Raw genomic sequence first — 20,989 nt, forward strand, 5'->3', positions numbered from 1 at the left:
ACGTTATCGTGATTAAAACAACCTTCAACTCTTGTCTGCGTCAGTCCAAGAATCTTTATCTTGGTAAAAACAACATAAACATCAATAATGCTGGTAAGTTTATGAATATTGGTATGTTAAAATAAAACAGTTAAAATTATTTGGAGTTTTGTTTGTGTTTTGAATTTGTAAACGTTTGCTGCGTACATAATTTAGCCGGGTGTTTGTAGCTGCAGTCTTCACAGCAATCGACTTCACTTCTGTGTAGCCATTTTATTTCACTATGAACCACTTGCTGACTTTAGCTATAGTGAAGTCAGCATTCTTATAAAGGATATGTCAACATGAAACTACCATCGATACACAAATTGTTCAGGGAGTATCAGCTGGGTCCACGTTATATTCAAGAGAAGTGGTACCTGTTTGTTCCACAGACTTTAAGGTGGCTTTGTTAATACCTGCATGCCATTTTTAATTTCCATCGAAAGAACTGGTTTCCAGTGACCAAAAGAAACAGTAAAATTTTTGGTTACCTAAGCGTATTCTGATATACTCTTAGGTAACTCAAGACTATTCTGTCTTAGTAAGACTTATCATGTCATGGTTTTCTCCAATTAGACATTTCACGACTTTTCTTGAGAAAGTACTGAATTGGTTTTCTGTTGCCTGCCTTAGGTTTTCTTGCAGGGTTGTCACCCTTAGCACAAAATGAGTCGCTGCGGTTATATGCCCCTCCTAACACTACCAGCGGTCTTTATGTGTCTTGAACCATGGGCCTACTGCTTATAAACTAGCATCCTAACACTTGATCGCAGCTGGCGCTAGTAAAATTATGGCCATATTTTATTGTGATAGAAACAAGTGGATGGATATTTGATAAAAATTTGTGGCAAGATTAGCTGTATGTCTATCACATGACTCATTCCATATGTTTTTCTAATTAGCATATTCTCTCGAGATTGCTTACTGTACATGCCTTTGAGCATTTCACGTACCCAGTATGTACCGCTATGATGATTTTACTACTTGGAACGACAATAATCAAATAAATATAAAACAACTGTATAATGTTACATAAATAATTGCAGATTGTATTAATACAAGTGTCGTTAAATTCATTTCTGAATCTATGAAACAGTTGTTACGAAATCCTTGAATCTGATAAAAGGAGCATCTTTTCATTTTCACACTTGGTTCATAGTTGGTCATAAACTTATATGTGAGTGGCTTCACTGCTCTTTATGTCTAGGTGGTATATGTTAACATAGTAGTATAGAGAAAAGTCAGATGATCAAAAAATAGATACAAAGGGTGATTCAATTTTATGACTTTTAATGTCGCTAATTTTTTTGGTTCGATATCGAAGTGTAGACTCCGAAAATCGTGGTCTTTGTACAGGCTTTTCAACAGCGACAAAAGGAGGCTTAGTCACCAGATGAGTGTGGCTCGCCTGTGGTGTGTTTGAATCCAAAGATGCACCACAGGATTTCGGACGAGAAATAGTCGAAGCCTTAGATTGAGTATTTTTGCCTGCTTCTTTATCTTTAGAAGAGACATGTGTATGTACTGGCTCATAAGTAGAGTATCTGTCTAAAAGTGACCTTGGCCTTCGCTGCACTGGAGAAACAATTTTTGCTCCAGCTCTAGGACTTTCTGTGGCTTTTATCGTACGCCTGCTCATCTGAGAGAGACCACTGGGGCTAGATTGCTATATAGTAGAAAATATAAACTATAGAGTGATTGATTCTTCATATGCAAATTGTTACATTATTAGATAGCTAATGCTTCAGTTATTCTTAGAGCATATCACTAAGACTGGTTTGCAGTATCAATATGCTTTACAATAGTAACAATAATGATCTTCAAGAACTGCAATCCTGTTGTATAAACGAAACGTTTTTTTTGGACTGAAGAATGCTGAACAGCGAACTAGCCACAAAGTTATAAAATGGTGAACATTGTCAACTAATGCGTCTTCGTACAGAGCATTACCTATCTAGACACTTTTAGACAGAAGCTCTGTTTTCTTTATTGTAGTTGACAATTGTTCGACAATCAAAATTTGTAACTTGTGAACGATTTCTCTAATGAAATTAGATTAATTTTTTATCAGTGTATAGTCGAAGTGACCCTCATTCACTTTTTCCAAAAACGGACAACTACCAGGTTTTTTGATTATTAATCGTTGTGTTTATCGGGAAATCAATAGTTTTTGAAGAGGCAATTATAACTACCCAGACTGGAGGTTGTATAGCAATAACCAATCATTCTGCTGATATGTTTGACTCAAAACTCATGAATCTGGCAAGCAGATAATGCAGATGCACACTTTGTGGTAGTGATATTTGTGCCAAAAAGTAAACAGTCGGATTACTTCCCCTTTAGAACTATTTTTACAATACATAACAATCTGTCTGTATTAAGATCCTTAGCTAGTTTCATGTATTGACATAGTGGCAAATTTTTGCAAATAGTTATTTGTACTCACTGAAGATCGAACATGTCGATTTATTACTGGAGCACGCTGCTGAAATGAAGGGGAGCTGTTCAACTTGGCTTGCTTGGAAAGGTGCTTTTCATATTGGCTTTGCCTTAATTCATTACATGGTGAATTCCCATCTAAAGTTATGAATAATTCATAAACTTACTCTTATCGCTAACGTGTCACTATTGTTGTAAGAAGTTGTCCACTCTTACCTGAGCTTGCATTAAATAAATTGAATAGTTTTTCAAATTTATTGAGCTGAATCACTTATTTATTTTTAAATAAAATATGTTAGTTATGTGTATTATACAGTTTAAACTCTATATATAATTTTTCTTACTACAATATTGGCTTCTTACATTAAAACCATTGTATGTTGGAGCAAATAATCCTACAAGGATACAATGTTATTCATGACCCAAAAGACCTTCAGCAATCCTTTAATGAATGGTACAGGAAATTACGCATAACATTGAAAGAAATGCTTTATATGGAATGAGCTGAGGCTATTAATGTATGTGATGATCTGATGCTATTAATAACCTGAAACTTAGATGTTCTTGCCAAACCTTGATATACGCTTCACCTAGTTACAAGAAGATTAGTACTTCAAATGGACTAAAATGGGATAATTACAAGTAAACACTGCTGCAAAACACAGAGTTAACTAATTATTTAGCATAAATATGGTTTAAATAGGTCTAAGTGCATTCATATATTCATGATTTTTCATAAAATGCCTGCCAATTTTAGCTTAAAGCTGCAAGGTTTGAAATTGAATAATCATTTCAATTTTAAACCTGTCTCAAACTGTTCGCAAAAAATTACTACCTTTTCTATAAGCATATATGATTAGCAACAGACCAGTTTCTATAGAAACGCTGTGTTCTCAGTCAGAGCATCTGACCTGCTGTGGTAGGACTACTACGCTGTATAAGGTCATGGTATCATCACCTGTTAACAACTGGCTAGGCAAACTTTCCTAATATTCAGTTTCAATATTTTTCCCTATAGTTGGAATAGTGCAGAACTGTTGTATTATATTGGCTATATGGGCATGCTCTTTTATCAATGCTTTTTTACACTTGTAGGCAGATCTGAGAAAAAATGGCTGGCTTCAAACTCATACATTTACTTATCACAGCTCGTCTATCAACCAAGAATATTTGTTCTAAAAGCAAAGCTCTTGGCTGTCATTGGTTTAGCTCATGGATTTCTTAAAGACTGGTTTCTCAGCTAAACCTAAGCGTCATAGCAGACCATATTATATCAAAACGTCTTAGCTTAAATACAATTTGATTGCCTGCAGAAGGATGTAAACTTGCACGCACTCACTCACCATCTAATTCTCTACCATCGTATTCATCTTCTGCAGATAACATCTGTGGCTGAATTGAGTCTGCAGCATCGAAACTGTAACTTTTTCTTAACTCATTGGCTAGTTTTGTCTGTCCCTGAACAATAGTATATATTCCACATTAAATACTAACTATAATAATTTACCCATGACTAAGATATTTATGCGAGTAAAGAAAAAATTAGGAAATTGTCTACTCTTGCATTATATAGTTATATAAGGGTAAAGACTAATTATGCTACCTAATTGCTTTGGATGGATGATGGATACTACAAGAGCTGATTGAAGCTGTCATTACACTAACATTGCTAACCTCATTAACATAGTTCAATGCATAGCTCAGTATCTTATAATTAGACGGTTGTATGTTGAGACGGGCCCATGATACAATTTCTTAACCGCACACAGCACCATGCTACGTTTATATCTTCAGATGTAATTGTATTAGGGTCTATTGAGAGCTCTGCTAGTCTTGAATAATAGTTATTGGAGAGTATGGTTAATATAATTGGTAGAGACGTCTCATGTTTATTCATTACACTCAAACCTATTATAATAAGAGTTGTGTTTGTCTGTCTATCCAAAGTCACGCTAAAAGATAGCGATAGGAAAAGATAGCACTGTCCGGGAGTTGAACCCAGATATTTGGGCTCCCAGCTGAGTGCGCTACCATCTGCACAACTCAACCATCTTTCCACAGCTAAGAATAATTGTGCACATAGTTATTACACATGATGATCTCTCACAGCGCATGGACTACCAGCGTCTTGATATATATATATATATATATATATACAAGTAAGCATATCATATATAATGTATATGATATATATGATATATATACATGTATATAATATATCCTATAGGATGAAATTATTTGCGGAGTTAATTTTCGCGAAAAATGTCTTTTCATGCATATTCCCGGACTAATTTATTCACGGATGAACACATTCGTGAATAAATTAATCTGCGAATGATGCAGCTAGCAAAAGAGTAAAACCTTTACACGCTTATAACCACGTGTTTAGGTTTCTATTTAGCTGGGAAATTTATGTCAATCTTACTAAGTTATAAATTTTTGGCTGCATCCATAGGTTTTCATGAACATTCATCGATTTGGAGGCTTTTGGTGAACCAACAACTTGTGGTACGTTATGAATTTTTTCAACGTAAAAAACTGAAAGAGAGTTTTTTGTGATGACGATATCATGTCGAATAGCTTGCGATAATCTTGAATGATTTTGTAAAGAAGTTTGGTGCATTGGCAATGGGCTTAACTCAAAGCTTCGGAAATTATTTTAAAAGAGTTTGGAACTCAGCTACGTTTGCTAACTCCGCTTAGTGGCTGGTTTTTAATTTGATATTGTAGTAATTATGCTCCCTGTGTTAAAAATAAAACTAAATATTCGCAGATTTTAATAATTCGCAGAATTGACTATGCGAATTCGCAAATTGTATATATATATAAGACTACCCTCAGTCCCCAAGCTATTATTATTCACCCACAAAACCCTATTGCGGCGCATTTCATGTTGACTATCTTTGTGATATTTTGCTTAAAGTTGCCTATGGCCTAAAGATTTGAGTTCTCAGTTTCAAATAACAAACTATGGTTTGACACTCAGAAAAATACTATCAGTGTTGTAATGAGAGGTGCCCAACCTTAACCGCTCTTCTTGTCTTAAACTCCCTAGTATCAAGACCATAAAATATTTTTATCAATGAAAAATCCAATGCAGATTACCTGGTGCCTGGTAAGGAAGACTTCCTGCTTAATAAAAAAGATTAATCACAAACAAAGAACAAGTTCTAGCACAACTAATATCAAGAAAACGATATTAGTTATATATATATATATTTATATACATGTATATAGATATATATTCATTGATTCTCCAATTTAGTATTCTATAGCATCCTTGCTGATTAGATTGACCTGGACTAATTTCTCTGGTTGGTAGATTTGAAAAAGTTTTCTGGTTTTCCAAATATTGTAATGAATTAATATTTAAAATCTTTAATTTTAGGCCAACGCCCTGAACCAAAATACTTGCTTAAAATGACAAGCCACCCTCATAATCTTTGTTAGTGCTCTTACAGACCTGGTTGAAAAGTCTGTGTATAGGTAAAACAGTTAAAAAGACAGGTTTTTTGATGTAATTAAAATTATCTCTCCGACTTAGCAAAGTTGAATAGCAAGCTACAACTCTTTCTCATTGCCTACATTCCATTCATATGTTCGCAATAGGAATAGCTAAGGCTTGTATCATTTTAAATTGTTGAAAGTAAATTATACAGAAGCAACTGGCTATAGGATGTACCTTACCTTCTCTACAGAAGGTGCGAAGTGTAAAAGAATGGAGAGTAATAAAAATCAAAATGATACAAAATTTTGTGAACTTCTTAGTTCTCCAAAAAACCCCAACACCTGATACTAAACACCATCCATTACATTCCTACTGTCCCAAAAATACCACAACACCTTATATCAGACACCAACATCTGGCCAATTTACAATATAGAACAGAGTTGTGCAAAAAGCACTTTTTCTTTCAAATCACATAACTTTCTTTACTGTTTTTTGTTTTCATCTTGTGGTCTAGTTTGCTTTAAACAGCATGGACCGGTGTAAAGAAAGTTAATATCTATCTTCAAAATTTTTTCATTATTTTTAATAGATTTAGGGAATACTTGAGACAGCTAACATTACATCTAAAGGGAGAGTCAAAGTAGGATCTAGAGCAAGTAAGGCAGAGGATGATACACTGTGATTAATCGTGTGTCTCTGAAAACAGTGGCCTTATCTTACCTGTTTTCTTTTAAACTTGTAAATCACAAATTTCAGATCGTATTTCCATAATTAAAGAACGTGTATATTTTAGATGCTGCTTGCAGTTAAATACCTTAATTAATACATGATAATTATGATAATTATTCATGACATTAAACACTAACTATTAATTATAGTTAGTGTTTAATATAGAATATATATTATTGCAGACCACAGACTCCTCCAATTAGTAGTTTAAGTATGTTAGTTATGATTGCCAAGTGAGCCTTCAAAGGTTAATGAATGTTCTACCAGTTTAGAGCAATACCCACTTACCAAATGTTAGACCCTTTCATTTTATCTGCTATCTGTTGCAGGTACTCAGACATGCACTCTGAACCAGAGGATATGTCTGCTAGCTTTCGTACCACTCTTACAATTCATCACTCTCAAAGTGCCTGCATATTTTTCAGCGTAGGATTGTTTTTAACATGGGCCTGCTGTCAAAATCGCAGCAGCTGTAGTTAGCTGACTAAGAGTTCAATGTAAAAATTCCTACAAAGCTTTGCTAAAATATATATTATTGTTTAAAAAACATGTTATTAAAAAAATTATATATACTACATTATTTAAAAAAAAATTCTTGATGGTATTTCAGTTTGCCATTATTTTTTTACCAGTTTAGCGTTTACATTGATTTTTGCAACGTGCATTCTACAATCTACTCCATATGTAATGACCCATAGTGCGGAGATGCTAGTGTAGTCAGTGTAAACAAGTAAACAAGGATTCTGAAACTGAGCTGGTTTTCTGTCTTCCTTGTCAACTAATGAGCAGGGCAAGTAAGAAATAATCTCAATTTACTACTTTTCAGCCGGCCGGTTCAAAAGGTTGCCATTAAATATAGTACCATGAACAGTAATAACTAGTGGTCTGACACGATTGACCTGCAAACAACAGGTTGAGGTTCAATTAGCAAAAAAGACCACTGCTGATGGTGACAGGAATGATATCCACCCTTAAATTGCTCTCGGCAACTGGATATGTCTCCAGTCACTGAGGTTCCCTTGTCACTGGACTCAAACATGTCCAGTCAAGATTACAGAGACATTGTTGGTACAACAATGTTCCTACAGCCTCTGCTTTCTGTAAGCTAAGCAGACATACTTCATCTTCGAGGAGTTGCTCACACACCATATACATTATTGTTAGTCATTTTGGCTCATCTAACCCACATTCTCAGCTCTTTATTTTTTCATAAATATGACTCCGTACTGGCTGGTAGAAAATTATCTCACATCGAGCTAGTATATTCTTTCTTTGGTAATTGTCAACCTACTAAATCATCTTTGACATATGTCATTTAGAGCGAGATCGAAAACCAACCTACTTATATCAGAATTAGGTCATCATCATGCTAGTCACCCAGCGCCGAATCAATTTTCACGGGTAGCTAAACAGGTAAGGGCAGTAAAGATGTTTCCAATTTAAACCCAAACTACCAGGTAAAAGTTATATATGAACATGCAGTTGCAAGGGTTGATGCAGCTTAATTGGGAATTGCTTTAGCAATATTGGCGAACCCAGTTTCAAGTTTTATTCTTTTGAAACATAAACTTTTACAACTGTTCTGAGTCTTAGTCAGTGTACTCAAATACCGTTTGTGTTGTCTTTACAGTTGACAACTTCTGAAATGCCATCCCTATTTGTGCTTTTAGACTGATGCAATCAGATCATTGATGAACATATAAGCAGTATTACCTCATTTACTATCAGTTGTGAAAGTGTAGAGTTATTTTTCATGTTTCATGTTGAATACTGATTATAGCTATGTAAGCTCCTGTAAAAAATGAATGCTATGTCGACACTTTTTCTTGACTAAAATATTTTAGCATTACTCTAAGCTTTGAAGACAAGTACAACTTACTGCGATGGCACCCTGCAAAGCCAGATTCACACTCTGTGCTCCAACAGACAGCAGTGTTGTGTAACTTTGTGACTTGACCTTTTGTAAAGCTAGCTCAATTTCCTAAAACATGTGATAAGCTAACAAAACAAAAGCAAGCAAGGCTACATAAAACTTTAATAGGTTTTATAAATTTGCAATATTAAATCATTTTATTAATTTTTGCAAATAATTTTGACTACCTTTTAGGGATGATAATCCTAAATCCCTTCCTAATCCATTTAAAGCTTGCATGCATCCATATTTGGCTAAATTGGGCAAAAAATAAAATTTTTTATGAATTTATTGTTTTAGAAAAATGATAACCATAACATACCTGAAAGATAAATTTTTTCATTCATTAGACTGTTTTATTGTTGGCTGTTCCATCAAAGGAGCAAACAGGAGTTTTTATCAAATGAATTTTTTTATACAATTTTTCTATTCTGTAGAGAATAAGAATACCGTAAATACCTAATTGCAGCCATTGTGGTTCTTTTCTATTATTAAAACCGTATCACTTGATATCAGTTTTGATTTTCCCCAGAGGTGCATCATAGATTTCTCAAATTTGTGCTTTCAGCTATATGCCGGTTATCAAGGTTGCAAGGTTGTCAAAAATGTGAAAAATCACTTAAATCTTTTTGAATTAATATCAGCTAGCCGTAAAAATGTAACGATTGTGTATTATTTGTTTAGTTACAACTACTTTACAGAGGCAATAGACAGCTCATGTTAGTCTTCGGTTGACCAAGAGAAACCCATTTTGTCTATTTCCCATTTTTAATTTTCTGCCATGTTTACTTTCTCATATGACTACTTTTCCCAGTTACGGTTTTTTAATTTTAAATCAAATTAGCCAATGGCAACTACATTATCTGCCGCTGTTTATATACTGTTTTTCACTAACCGGGCATTTACCTAGTAATAATATATAGAAGATACCTCTTCATGCTTCAGAAGGTGAGGATGGATGTACATTTGATAAAGAACCTGTGATCCTTGGGTAGAGGGGGATAATAACCAAATAACGAATATAGCTTTCATTTCATAGTACATGGGAAACCTGCAAATATTAGGAACACATTCTTGTAATCGATTAAGACAAACAATAACTACATTAGCAATGTGCAGATTCAATTGGAATCAACAGTAATCAACCCTAGTTATTATTTTCACTGCAAAATAAGTTATAGCAAAAGCAATAGCCACGTTTCAAGATGATTTCTGACTCTGTCACACACATTTACATTAAATTGTTGATTAAAGTCATGGCACAGATTATTTCAATCGGCTAAACAAGTATTTGCTTGATGCATACCGGACGCCAGGCTGTCAGTAGCTACTCGGGCCTGTAGCTAAATTTACTTAGCACCAGAAACCAATCACATTTATTATCATACTGGAGAGTAATTATAATACAACAGTAAATATGAAAATTGGGAAGTTCGAGGTGTGAGAGAATTGATAGATTAAGTGAAAATGTTTTTGCGGAAGGTCACTGGCCATGTTATGTAATACTTAACATTGTATAGGTCATTAAGAGCATCTCCGCCCACTATTTGCCAAATAATATTTGCCTGCTACAGTGACATGGCTTATAGTGATACCTTGAGATAGGAGCTTAATGTGTTTTGAGACTGAGCTAATATGTCAATTATCTTGTATCTCAAAGCATTATTTCTTATCAAAAAAATAATTAAATACAAACTAATCTGTTACCGGTAATACTATAAAAAATGCATGAAAACATATGAAACATATGAAAACAGGATATTGCGGTGGAAAAACATTGAGGTTGTTTACAGCCACCTACTTAGTTGTTAAAATCTGCAATAAAAAGTAGCACTTCTATGTACGCTACTGTAAGTTTTTACCTTAGAGACAGATGTAGTGGCTAATGGCGGTCTGAGAGAGACTTGAGATACGAGCTTAATGTATTTTGGGATCGAGCTCATATGTCAATTCACTCAAATGTCAATTGAATTGGTCTAATATAAAGTAACTAAATACAAATTTTCCACTTCCCATCCTTTGAAGAAAAAAAACACATAAAAACAACATATTACAAAGGAAAATTAAAAAACAATTCTCATCAGTCATATCTCAAGGTACCACTCACTGTACATTCTTAAGAACAGGATAAATTGTAATAACCGCTCAGATTTAAAGCACCAACCAATATAATCTGTGAAAGTTTTGCTAAGGCCATAATAGGTAATAACTAATGAGATTAGATAGTTAGACACAGCAGCAATGAATTACATCAACCCATTTATAGTTGTATTACCCCACTAGTATTTACGTCTATAAGTTTCAAACAACAACAATTGCATCGTTGCTTCAATATTTGTGTCTTTTCATTGTTGTACGCCACTGACATCGCTATGAAAACCATTAAGTCCTTCCTTTACCTCAGACAGAAACTACTCACTGCACGCAGAATCACCAGAACGATCAGTATTTTGAATTACTAGCTAATCTGTAATAGTTCACCATGAGAGAAGAAGATCGGAGAATGTTTCCACATTGTAGAATATAGCAAAGACAATCCAGTACATCATCCATTTGACATATAGGGGAGCACTTCTGCTTTTGATTGCTTTGTAAGAGCGGTAAGCTGGATATAGGAGTCCAAACACGATTCTATGATGATATCAACAAGTTTTAGTACAGCAAAACCTTAATTATAATGCAATCTACTTGCATAAGAGGCTGGATAAAAAGATTTTTAAAATTTTTTAGTATCAGTACTAGGAAGCGATCTCTTGAAGATTGATTGTGATGTCTGCAGAAGTTGCCCTGTGTTTTTAAAGAGCGTTGTTGTACAAAAAATGCCTCAATGATCTTGGCTAATCGTGTCTGAGTCCAGTGGCAAGGGAACCTCAATGACTGAAGACATGCCCGATTGCAGGCAGGAAATCAAGGTTAGTTGTCTTTCCTGCCACCACCAGTGGCCTTTTTTTGAGAACTGAGCCCAACCTGTGGTTAGCAGATCAGGTGTTCTAGACCACGAGGCCGCGGGCTCTCTATCCACCTTATAAGCTGATTTTTAGTACTAGTGGTGTCATCACATTAATTGGTTTTCAATTTTAAACTTTTCTACCAACTGTTTTAATTTTATTTGACTTTATTTCCACTGATCATAATAATTTTGGCATAATAGTCTGAAATGTCAAGTTTGTACAAAGTTCGCTGTTTTAGAGGTAGCCTCTAATCCAGAACACATTTTGAGGCTCTTTGAGGCTAGTAAATCCCAATCAGCTGTTAGTGAATGCTGCAAACTCTGTAATTAAGTTTTAGTTCCATCTTCTATCCACTCGCGTCCACAGTTCTGACATTAGTGTTTTTCAGCATGTAAGGATGCTTACACACTTTTTATGTTTTTTTTCCTCATGTGTTGCTTCGTCACTAACAAACAAGCAGGTTGTCTAGTTAATGACTAAAGTTTGCATTTTGATACCTATTTTATGTCATTGACAAGAATTTAATATAAATTCAAAGGTTAAAACTGATTGTTTTTACTTTTGGGTGCAGTTCTGTAAGGTTGGTTCTATGGTTATTAGATTGGACAAGAAAATTAGATTCAACAAACTTGCCAATAGATCTTACTGACCTAGATCTTACTGACCTAGATCTTACTGACCTAGATCTTACTGACCTAGATAGAACTGACCTAGATAGAACTGACCTAGATAGAACTGACCTAAAGGTTTCTAATACGAGTTGTTCATCGCCTGCGAAGAGTTTTTTAGTTTTTAATCGTAACTCGATTATAATTTTAATAGTTTTAAAGGTTTTCTACATATAATTACATCAAATTCTTAAAATTTTTTGTTAACAAGTGCTTCTGGGAGTTAAAATGTTGATTCTTTAGGCATACAGTAATAGTGAGTTTGCTCCTGACTGTCTATGAACTTCAACCCTACAGTTTCATTTGTCTAGCTTGGTATGCTATAATTTAGAGTATAGATTACAAAGCTAATGCAAATGTTAGATGTGCCTTTTGGAACATCTAACATTTGCATTAGCTTTGTAAGTAGCGTAACATAGCAGTATAAGATTGTTGTTTTGGGGTATAGCTCTCCTCCAGAATGTTGTTGAAAAGCAACTGGACACATGCATGTTGAAACTGCTAATTCGAAGCAGTAGCGAAGAATAACTAAAAGTTATCCTAGAACCAATCTGATCCAAGACACCTTCTATTGCTTCTAGTAACATATTTATATTTTGCTACCAGCTAGACTGCTGATGAATAAAGTTCTATACAGGTCTGCTTTTATTAAATCCAAGTATTTTTAACACTTTACACTTACTGCTGATAAGGTGAATATAACATAGTTTCTATATGAAATTAAACATCTTGAATTTACCTGTGACACACGACTTACATCTACAGATAACTTTTAATTGGCATTAGAAATCCTCAACAAAATAATGTTTTTCATTATGTGCCAAAATAAAGGAAGCAAAAAATATAAAAAACAGAAGTCAGGAATTATTGAGTGAATTGAACTAATGTATTTTAAAAGTTGGTAATCTTATAGCATTGCGGAGGCGTTGGGATAGTGAATTGAAGGTTGTAGTAACAGAAAGTTTGTAAACTGAAGCATACGATAACGGATGTAGTATGTTTGTGTCACGCAATAGAAAACGGTGTTGGTTTTACGTGAGTGCGTGTCTACTTTATTTCATCAATTAGTAGAAATATAAAATTAAGCAAAATAAAGATATAGGTATAATATTGATTAAGTTAAACAAAATAATGAAGCTTAGTTCCTACTTGTTAAGGTATGATGAGGCCCACATGCGCAGTAGCACTGCAGCTAGTCGAGGCGCTGGGCCCACAGGAATTGGCAAACTCAAACAGCAGGTCTGAATCAATCTAGGCTTAACAAATGGCTTTTAACATTAACTCTAAAACTAGTAAATGCAGAGGTTTTGCGTCAGTCTATTGGAAGACTGTTCCATTGTGATGGTACTCTGTATTCAATTGCGAAAACGATGAATATAATTAGATGATATAAGTTACTAGATAACTACACTTACATGATACATCTTGATATGATTTCAGAGGCCATCGGTGATAGTCACTCTATCAGGTCTTTCACTCTATTTAGCCGTAGGATTATCTGTCTAGGATTAGCCGTATATCCGAGCATTGCGGTATTGCCATAGCTATAAGTGTGTTTACACATGCTAACAGGCAGGAATGCTTATGACTTATAGAGTTGAGTAACACATGCAATGTAGAGATGAGAGCCTGTCTCACTATTCATCGCGGCAATCAATAGGAAACTAATTACAGCGTCAGCACAACAGTAGCGAGAGTTAATTATCGACTGGCAACTGCGGCAGCACGGAAAGAAAGCAATTCCCAAAGCATCAGCAGTTATTCGTACTGGTCATTGATGCTAACCTAATTTGTAGGCAAGTAATAAACCAAGAAAAAGCATTTGTTAGAGTTTGTGTAGAGTTGTCTACTCTCTATGCACTTTTATCTGTGGTTTATAAAAAATTGAAGCGAACGGAATCATCTCTGTTTGTTTTGCTTCATAATCCACTCAAGGTGCTTGCCCTAGTATGAAGGGACATTACATAAGAATTTCGGCCTCTACTAGAGAGATGGTCAAAATTATTCAAGATTTTGACACGAAGAGGGCATTAGCGATTCAAACAGCATTCAAGCTAAGCCTTTTCTGGAAGTAACTTTTTTTGTTGATGCATGCACTAAGCAGCAACATTTCTAATTTTTGACAACTAATAGTATAGTATGAGCATTCTCTTTGACTAGCTTGATCAAATAAAATCACTAATCTATTCTCAAAACATCACATTACACATTACATAACACATTACATTACACATTACATAACACATTACACATTACATCACACATTACATAACACATTACATTACACATTACATCACACATTACATAACACATTCCATTACACATTACATCACACATTACATAACACATTACATTACACATTACATCACACATTACATAACACATTACATTACACATTACATCACACAAGCGCCTCATCACAGCACATATACATACAATGGCACTCACTTTAATCTCTTTATTATTTATAGGCTTTGCTAAACGACAAAGTTTAGTGCTAATTCGAAAATCCCATTTTTCTACACGTGCGGAAATAGTAACCAACTATTATTTTTTTATAATAAATTTAATTAAATTTAATTATTTTACTTATCAAATAAAATGTTTCTTTGTGTATGCGTGGGTGAATACTTTCATAGCATTGTAATCTTCCAACTCCCAAAATTGCTGCCAGATGGTAATCCTTTGACGTTGGTCAACTATTCTGATACAGTTACTATTACAGTTACATGGTGGCCTGAGTGGATGCTTTTTTAGACCTGCTCTTTTAAACTCTGGTTTACCTTTTTGAATTACTTGGCCCTGCTGGTACCTAAAACATAAATCATAACTTATAATTGCCTTAAATATATTTAAGACTGTATGAAATTGTATCGCAGATTTTCTCAGTTAACTAGATTATCTTAGATCAGCATTATATTCTAAATAATTCATAAAAATTATAGTGAGCTTCAGAGTCCAGACAGGTGGTCACTATACATGTATTTAGCTTGGCTTAAAGGTTGACTTGCAACAAAATTCACATTACAGTTATTTGGTATCAAAAGATTTACCATATTCTACTTTGCTGTGTTGTAGGTACAAAATATGTGGAAATGGGATCACAAGCTCTTAAAAGCTCAAAAATGAACATTTGATCGCAGCCATCACGAAAACGTCGTAGGTCGGAATCTCTTTCCAAAACGGCTCAAATGGGACGTAGCTGAACATGATAGCTTTTGTCAATGATAGCTGAACACAACATCATTCGTCAATATATTTTCAAAAATATACTTCACATCATCAATAAAACCATGTCTATTGTCCTTACCCGTCCATTTCCATTTTATCATCATTGTAGTGCTGTCACTTTGAGCACTGGTATCTCAAAACCTGCTGTAAAAATTTGTTTAATTTTTTAAGCTTAGCTCGAGGGAGTGCATATCATCATCTGATAAACATGAAGAGCCTGTTGGTCACCTGTGATGGTTGAAAAATGCTACAGAAATTGTTCGCACCATTTTGCAAGAAGTATAGGTCACATGATCAGATTACGACTATAAATGATTAGACCAAGCTGAAACGAAACTGTAAAATAGCGAGCATCTATATTTGATACGCACTTTCTGGTAGAACCCGCAGGGTTTGTCATAAACTAGTGCTAAAAAACGTTTTATATTGAGCTTTTTGGTGGCCTTTAATTTCATGTAATAACATATCATGTGTCAAGACAATAACCACAATGTTCAAGTATGTCATCGAAATAAAGAGATTCCAAACTACGGAGTTTTCGTGATGGCTGCGATTAACTGTTGGTTTTTGAGCTTTTAAGAGCTTGTAATCACATTTCCACATATTTTACACTTACAACACTGCAGAGTAAGACATGGTGAACCTTTTGATACCAAATAACTGTAATGTGAATTTTGTTGCAAGTAAACCTTTAAACATTTCAATTCATTAAGTGAAAGGATTTTTTGTCGGGTAGTTTTTATCTTACAATCAAGATGAAAGCGCATGTCAACAAACAAAATCAGATTGACTTACCGCAATGCTCAGCATGTTAATCGATGCTGCAAAGATTTAGACTTATGTCACTTAGAGATCATCTGGTCATAATAAAGATATTATGATAAAAATATAGCAATAGAATTGAGGACTTAAAAGTGCACTACTGTGTAAAAGCTGCCTTAGAAACAACAAAATATATCTACTTCAGCTTTGCTTCCCATTGTTTATTTGCTGTGTGATTACATAATGCTGCTCATGATGCCCAACTTTGTGTATGTCAAGGCCAATCAAAACACTCTATCTGCAGATAGGACGTTTTGATTGCCACTTTATGTGAGGTGAATGTGGATAAGGCATTTTGCACATAGTGAAAAGTGCTATTTCTGGTAGTCTCAGAAGTATGCAAATGTGAGACATGTTAGATCTCAGCCTAACTTACATATAAACACAAAAACTTAATTTTGACAAATTTTTTAGATTGGGCGTTCTGCTTGCTCAGGGCTTTTTTCTACACACGCGGAGACGCTAACCAACTATAAGCACTTACAATTAGAAAAAAGTACTTTTCTTATTTTTAGGGAGAAAATATGGTGATGTTAGAGACTTCTGAAAAAGAAGTATTACTTTGCTATCTTATATACTGCTAGCACTAGTACTACCATTCCTCTAAACTAGTGACATTGACAAGAAGATACACGTATCAACTTACTGTATAAAAAAGTGCTATAGATACTAAAGAGATAATAAAAGTAAGTAACTCTTATTTTAATGTTTTGCTTAATTCAGGTTTGTTCGCTAGTTGTGAGCCTTAATGTTAATTACTCCAAAACTTTACTCAAAATTTAAGAAACCATAAACTGTTTTATAAAATATAGCTATAAGTTAAACGAAGCTGGTATACATCCTGCACAGTGTGTAAAGAGGCTCAGAGAGGAAATATGATAAAAGGTTTTAATAGTATCAGATAAACTTTGGATATCACACCTGTAATGTCCGAAATGGTATTAAGTCATACAAACCTGAAAGCATTCCAATATGGTGGTCATATGTTGTCCTTGGATCATTCAAATAGTATGAGGAGGAAGGTCAGATGTGGCATTGTATCTAATTAAAACATTTTTGGCAGCTAATAACATTTTGCAAATCTATGGAGTTTGAATTGGTGTTAAAAAGGCGACATTTGGCATTTCAGTGATGTAGTCATGTAGCTTTTCATGATTACAAATAGTTTAAGCTGCCTCTCTTTAACATAGAATTTGTTTGACAGTAACTGATTGTTATTTGTCAAATATGCACACATTTTTACGATAGTTTTTTTCAAGCAAAGTAGGCCTTTTTCAAATAATCTTTATTTGTATTTCATTGGCCTACCAGGTTGTTTGTATTTCTTTCGTATTAGTATTTATGTAAAAACATCTAGTTAACCCAGAAGGGATATATATATCTTTGATTTGATCTTTCTAGAAACGATATGGTTTTCAGATTTGATAAGTTTGTACAGATCATGTGACAAGTTTGTACAGATCATGTGACAAGTTTGGACAGACCATGTGACAAGTTTGTACTGATCAAGGGGCATGGCACAAGCCAAAGCTCGAGAATATCACCTACTTTTACCTTAGGAAATAGAAAGTTACAATAACAATGCTTTTTGAAAATGTGTTGACAGCTTTTATCAGACTATATTTTTTATAAAAAAGATTGTTACCCCCCCTTATATAATTAATGCAACTACCTTAGTAAAAGAAAGTAAATATGTGGGACTACTTCCTTCTTTTGGCTATATAAATAGCATGACAAAGAAACCTCCCAATCAGAGTGAAAAAACTGCTCAATCAGAGTACGATTGCGAAACGAAGGAGGAAGTAAGCCCCTCCATGATCATATGACTCTTGGCGTTTGAGTGAAACCCTCACGAAGTGTCACTTACTCTAAAAACTAAAACTCAGTAAGTATGCATAACTTATGAACATGAAACCATTTTTTAACTTTGCGATTGTCATGAGTGAGTGAGTATTGTTGAGTCTAAGTATTCTAGTCCTTGTTGTGAGGAAACATGGTTGTATTATGTTTATTGGAGTGATACTGATGTGTATTTCACTAAAAGCAAATGTAACAAATAAGAGCTTTTCCTCCTCTTTTTTTCTCAAAAGTTATTTGAGCTCCACAAAACACTTTTTTCATGATATGAAGTTTACAAGTTAGAATGGTAGATGTTGTATATGTTAAATAAAAATAAATTTTCTATGCAAAGGCATTTTTATTAGCTGAGCAGTGCTAGCCATTCACCTAGTTATTAAAATGAATTCTCTCTTTATAGAGTTACTCAATGTTATTATATTATATATTGTACATATTATCTATTATGAATAAATTATTAGTACATTGTCATTCTATGTTACTTTCTCATGTTTATTTACAAACTACTAAGTGTATGCATCATCCAGTAAGGTCTACCGCTCAAATACTTTCGTAGCTATAGAATGATTGTGAGACTTTTGTGTTATTTTTGGGTCGCAAAAATGTATCAAATAAGAGCTTTTCCTCCTCATAAGCAACCAGTGAAGCAGTAACGTATCATGGTAGATGATAACGAGATGCAGTAGGCGCTCATACAATGTAAAGAATCCGTAGCTGGAACGTTTACGGTAGGGATTTTGTTATATGAACAGTAAATTGCCTGATCTACTCTAAAGATCTTTTTAAACTCACCTCTTTAGCCCTTCACAAAGGAAAAAACTAAACTTTATGTTATGTTTTAGTTTAATGGCTGTGCAGTAACTGTAGCACTCCTGCTTTATGTGGGCAACTTTTCTCATTTCGCTGAACACTTTGACTTGATTCACACTCCATTACAATAAGTCACAAAAAAAGCATGTTTTCTATGTTTGTTTAAACATCAATTTTTTTTCCATTTTTCTTCTAGACAGCAATGTTTATTCTTAAAAGTAAAATAATAAAAATATTTTGTATGACTCACATAAAGTAAAACGAAAAAAAAATTGCTATCTTAAATGTGGTGTCTGTTCGTCCATCTATCCATCGGGTTCGAGGTTAGGATATAAAATACATTGCGACGAGACTGCAACTCATGTCATTCATCTTGATATATTGAACCTCTAACATCCGCATCAATCGATCACCTTGAAGTACATGTATTTGTTTTTGCATTTGTGAAGTCAGTTGCTTCAATTAAATATAGAAGCGTTTTTAAGGAATAGCACATAAATGACATAATATATACTATTTTATTAACTTACAATTATATAATTTAAGTAGTCCAAGTAATTTTGTAAAACTGCAAATAACAATTAAAATGTAAAAAGAACAAATAATGTGTTATTTGAAGAAAAAGTAACATTCATAAAGTGTTTTGGGAAAATTTTTAATTTGATGACGTCTAGCTATGCTGATTGTCAGAGGTTAGCCAAACCCAAATTGATGACGTAGTGATTATAGCAGGGGTTCCCAACCAGGAAGGAGTTCCTCTCTAAGGGGAAGTTTTGCATATACAAGGGGGAACAGAGAGGTGTCTGATTTGTTAGATTTTTAATTTATGTCCTGCAGTGCCGTGTGAGTTTGGGTTTCATCGTTTAACAGTTTGGTTTTATCTATAACACTAGTTGCTAATAATGAGCTACTAGTCAGAACCCAGATATAAGTGAACACATCCATTCTGATTTTGATTGAATAGTACGTTAACCTAGTCATAAACCAATTCACCGCCATGCCGAAGGTCATGTATTGATGTGTATTGTGTGCTTGTTGTATAAAAATTTATATTATGTTGTTATATGTTTAGTTATGTACAATAAAATGTTATTGTAATTTGTATCGGTTGTTTTTAGTCATGTGAGTTGAAAGTGCATGGGTAATTAAATTTATGAAAAGGCATAAGTTGGGGAAACTGCATGAAAAAGGTTGAGAACCCCTGGATTATAGGTTGTCAACTTTCCTTCATTAATTTAATTATTATTTAATTATTGGTTATTGATTTAAGAAAATCGTAAGCTTTTGTTATTTATTTTATAGAAGTCTACTCCAGTTTGTCAGCAAAACTATTCTGATATCTTCTGATCCGCAACATTCAGAATTGCACTTGAAGTCGTAAAAGAGGAGAACATCATTATAACAGCGGCATAAAAGTAAGTAAAGTTTTATCTTGTGAGCTAAGCTTTGTACGTATGTCAAAACAAACATGTTGGTCTACGTAGGTTGAAATAATCCTAACATATGCGATTGGCTGAAATACATAGTTGATGCTAATGATCATTATCTCAGTTCCATTTTTTCAATTCACGCTAGTAGCAACTAAAATACACAAATAACCAATAACATATGGACAAACATATTCTCACTTGTAATAGATACATGAAGTTCACTCAAGTATATTGGAGATGTTCATGAAAGCTCTCAGAGAATTATTTAGGCAATCAAACCTGTTGAGATTTATATTTGTCTAAAGATTAATTCAGGTTGTGAATTCGGAGTTTCTTTTATTTGGCTGTTTTTAGCATTAAAAATAAACTTTCACAAACTTTCAGTAGATTTTATCAAAAAGTATCAGTATTTTTCTATCATTTGCGATTGTTTTTAATGTTTGAGATGATCTGACTGTCAGGATGTTTCAAGATTAAAATCAACAAAACTTTATCGTGGCTAAAAGGCTCAGATAAAACGCAAGTGCGATTATGAGGTCTATAGTTACACAGAGATTGATAAAGTAGAGACATAAAATGCTGCTACTTGAACACAATAGCCGATATCAACTATAGCAATGATGACAACTGATAACGTCATTTCGCACGTATTTTACTTCTGAGCTTTTT

At 34.0% G+C, this 20,989-nt stretch overlaps 1 protein-coding gene across 2 annotated transcripts; it reads right to left on the reverse strand.

Annotated features, from left to right (window-relative positions):
* Positions 1 to 1,121: 1,121 nt before the first annotated feature.
* Positions 1,122 to 13,654, reverse strand: LOC137408611 (receptor expression-enhancing protein 1-like). Of its 2 annotated transcripts, none has more exons than XM_068095193.1 (7): positions 13,586 to 13,654; positions 11,033 to 11,182; positions 9,482 to 9,602; positions 8,519 to 8,620; positions 3,804 to 3,918; positions 2,468 to 2,598; positions 1,122 to 1,687 (listed from the first exon to the last, which is right to left on the reverse strand). In XM_068095193.1, exons 1-7 carry the CDS (start codon positions 13,615 to 13,617, stop codon positions 1,271 to 1,273), a joined length of 1,068 nt encoding a protein of 355 aa, XP_067951294.1. In that variant the 5' UTR covers positions 13,618 to 13,654; the 3' UTR covers positions 1,122 to 1,270. The 2 variants fall into 2 exon arrangements, with proteins under 2 accessions (XP_067951294.1, XP_067951295.1); XM_068095194.1 differs by having other exon boundaries at positions 1,617 to 1,708.
* Between the last annotated feature and the right edge of the window lie 7,335 nt (positions 13,655 to 20,989).

This window comes from Watersipora subatra, chromosome 11 (assembly GCF_963576615.1).
Source record: "Watersipora subatra chromosome 11, tzWatSuba1.1, whole genome shotgun sequence".
Classification (NCBI taxonomy): domain Eukaryota; kingdom Metazoa; phylum Bryozoa; class Gymnolaemata; order Cheilostomatida; family Watersiporidae; genus Watersipora; species Watersipora subatra.

Coding starts and splice junctions, on each gene's coding strand:
- LOC137408611 (XM_068095193.1), bottom strand. CDS start 13,617: ATGGCCTCTGAAATCATATCAAGATGTATCAT. Junction 9,603..11,032: donor TCCGATCTTCTTCTCTCATG/GTGAACTATTAC, acceptor TAATATTTGCAG/GTTTCCCATGTACTATGAAA. Junction 1,688..2,467: donor ATCGACATGTTCGATCTTCA/GTGAGTACAAAT, acceptor TCTACTATATAG/CAATCTAGCCCCAGTGGTCT.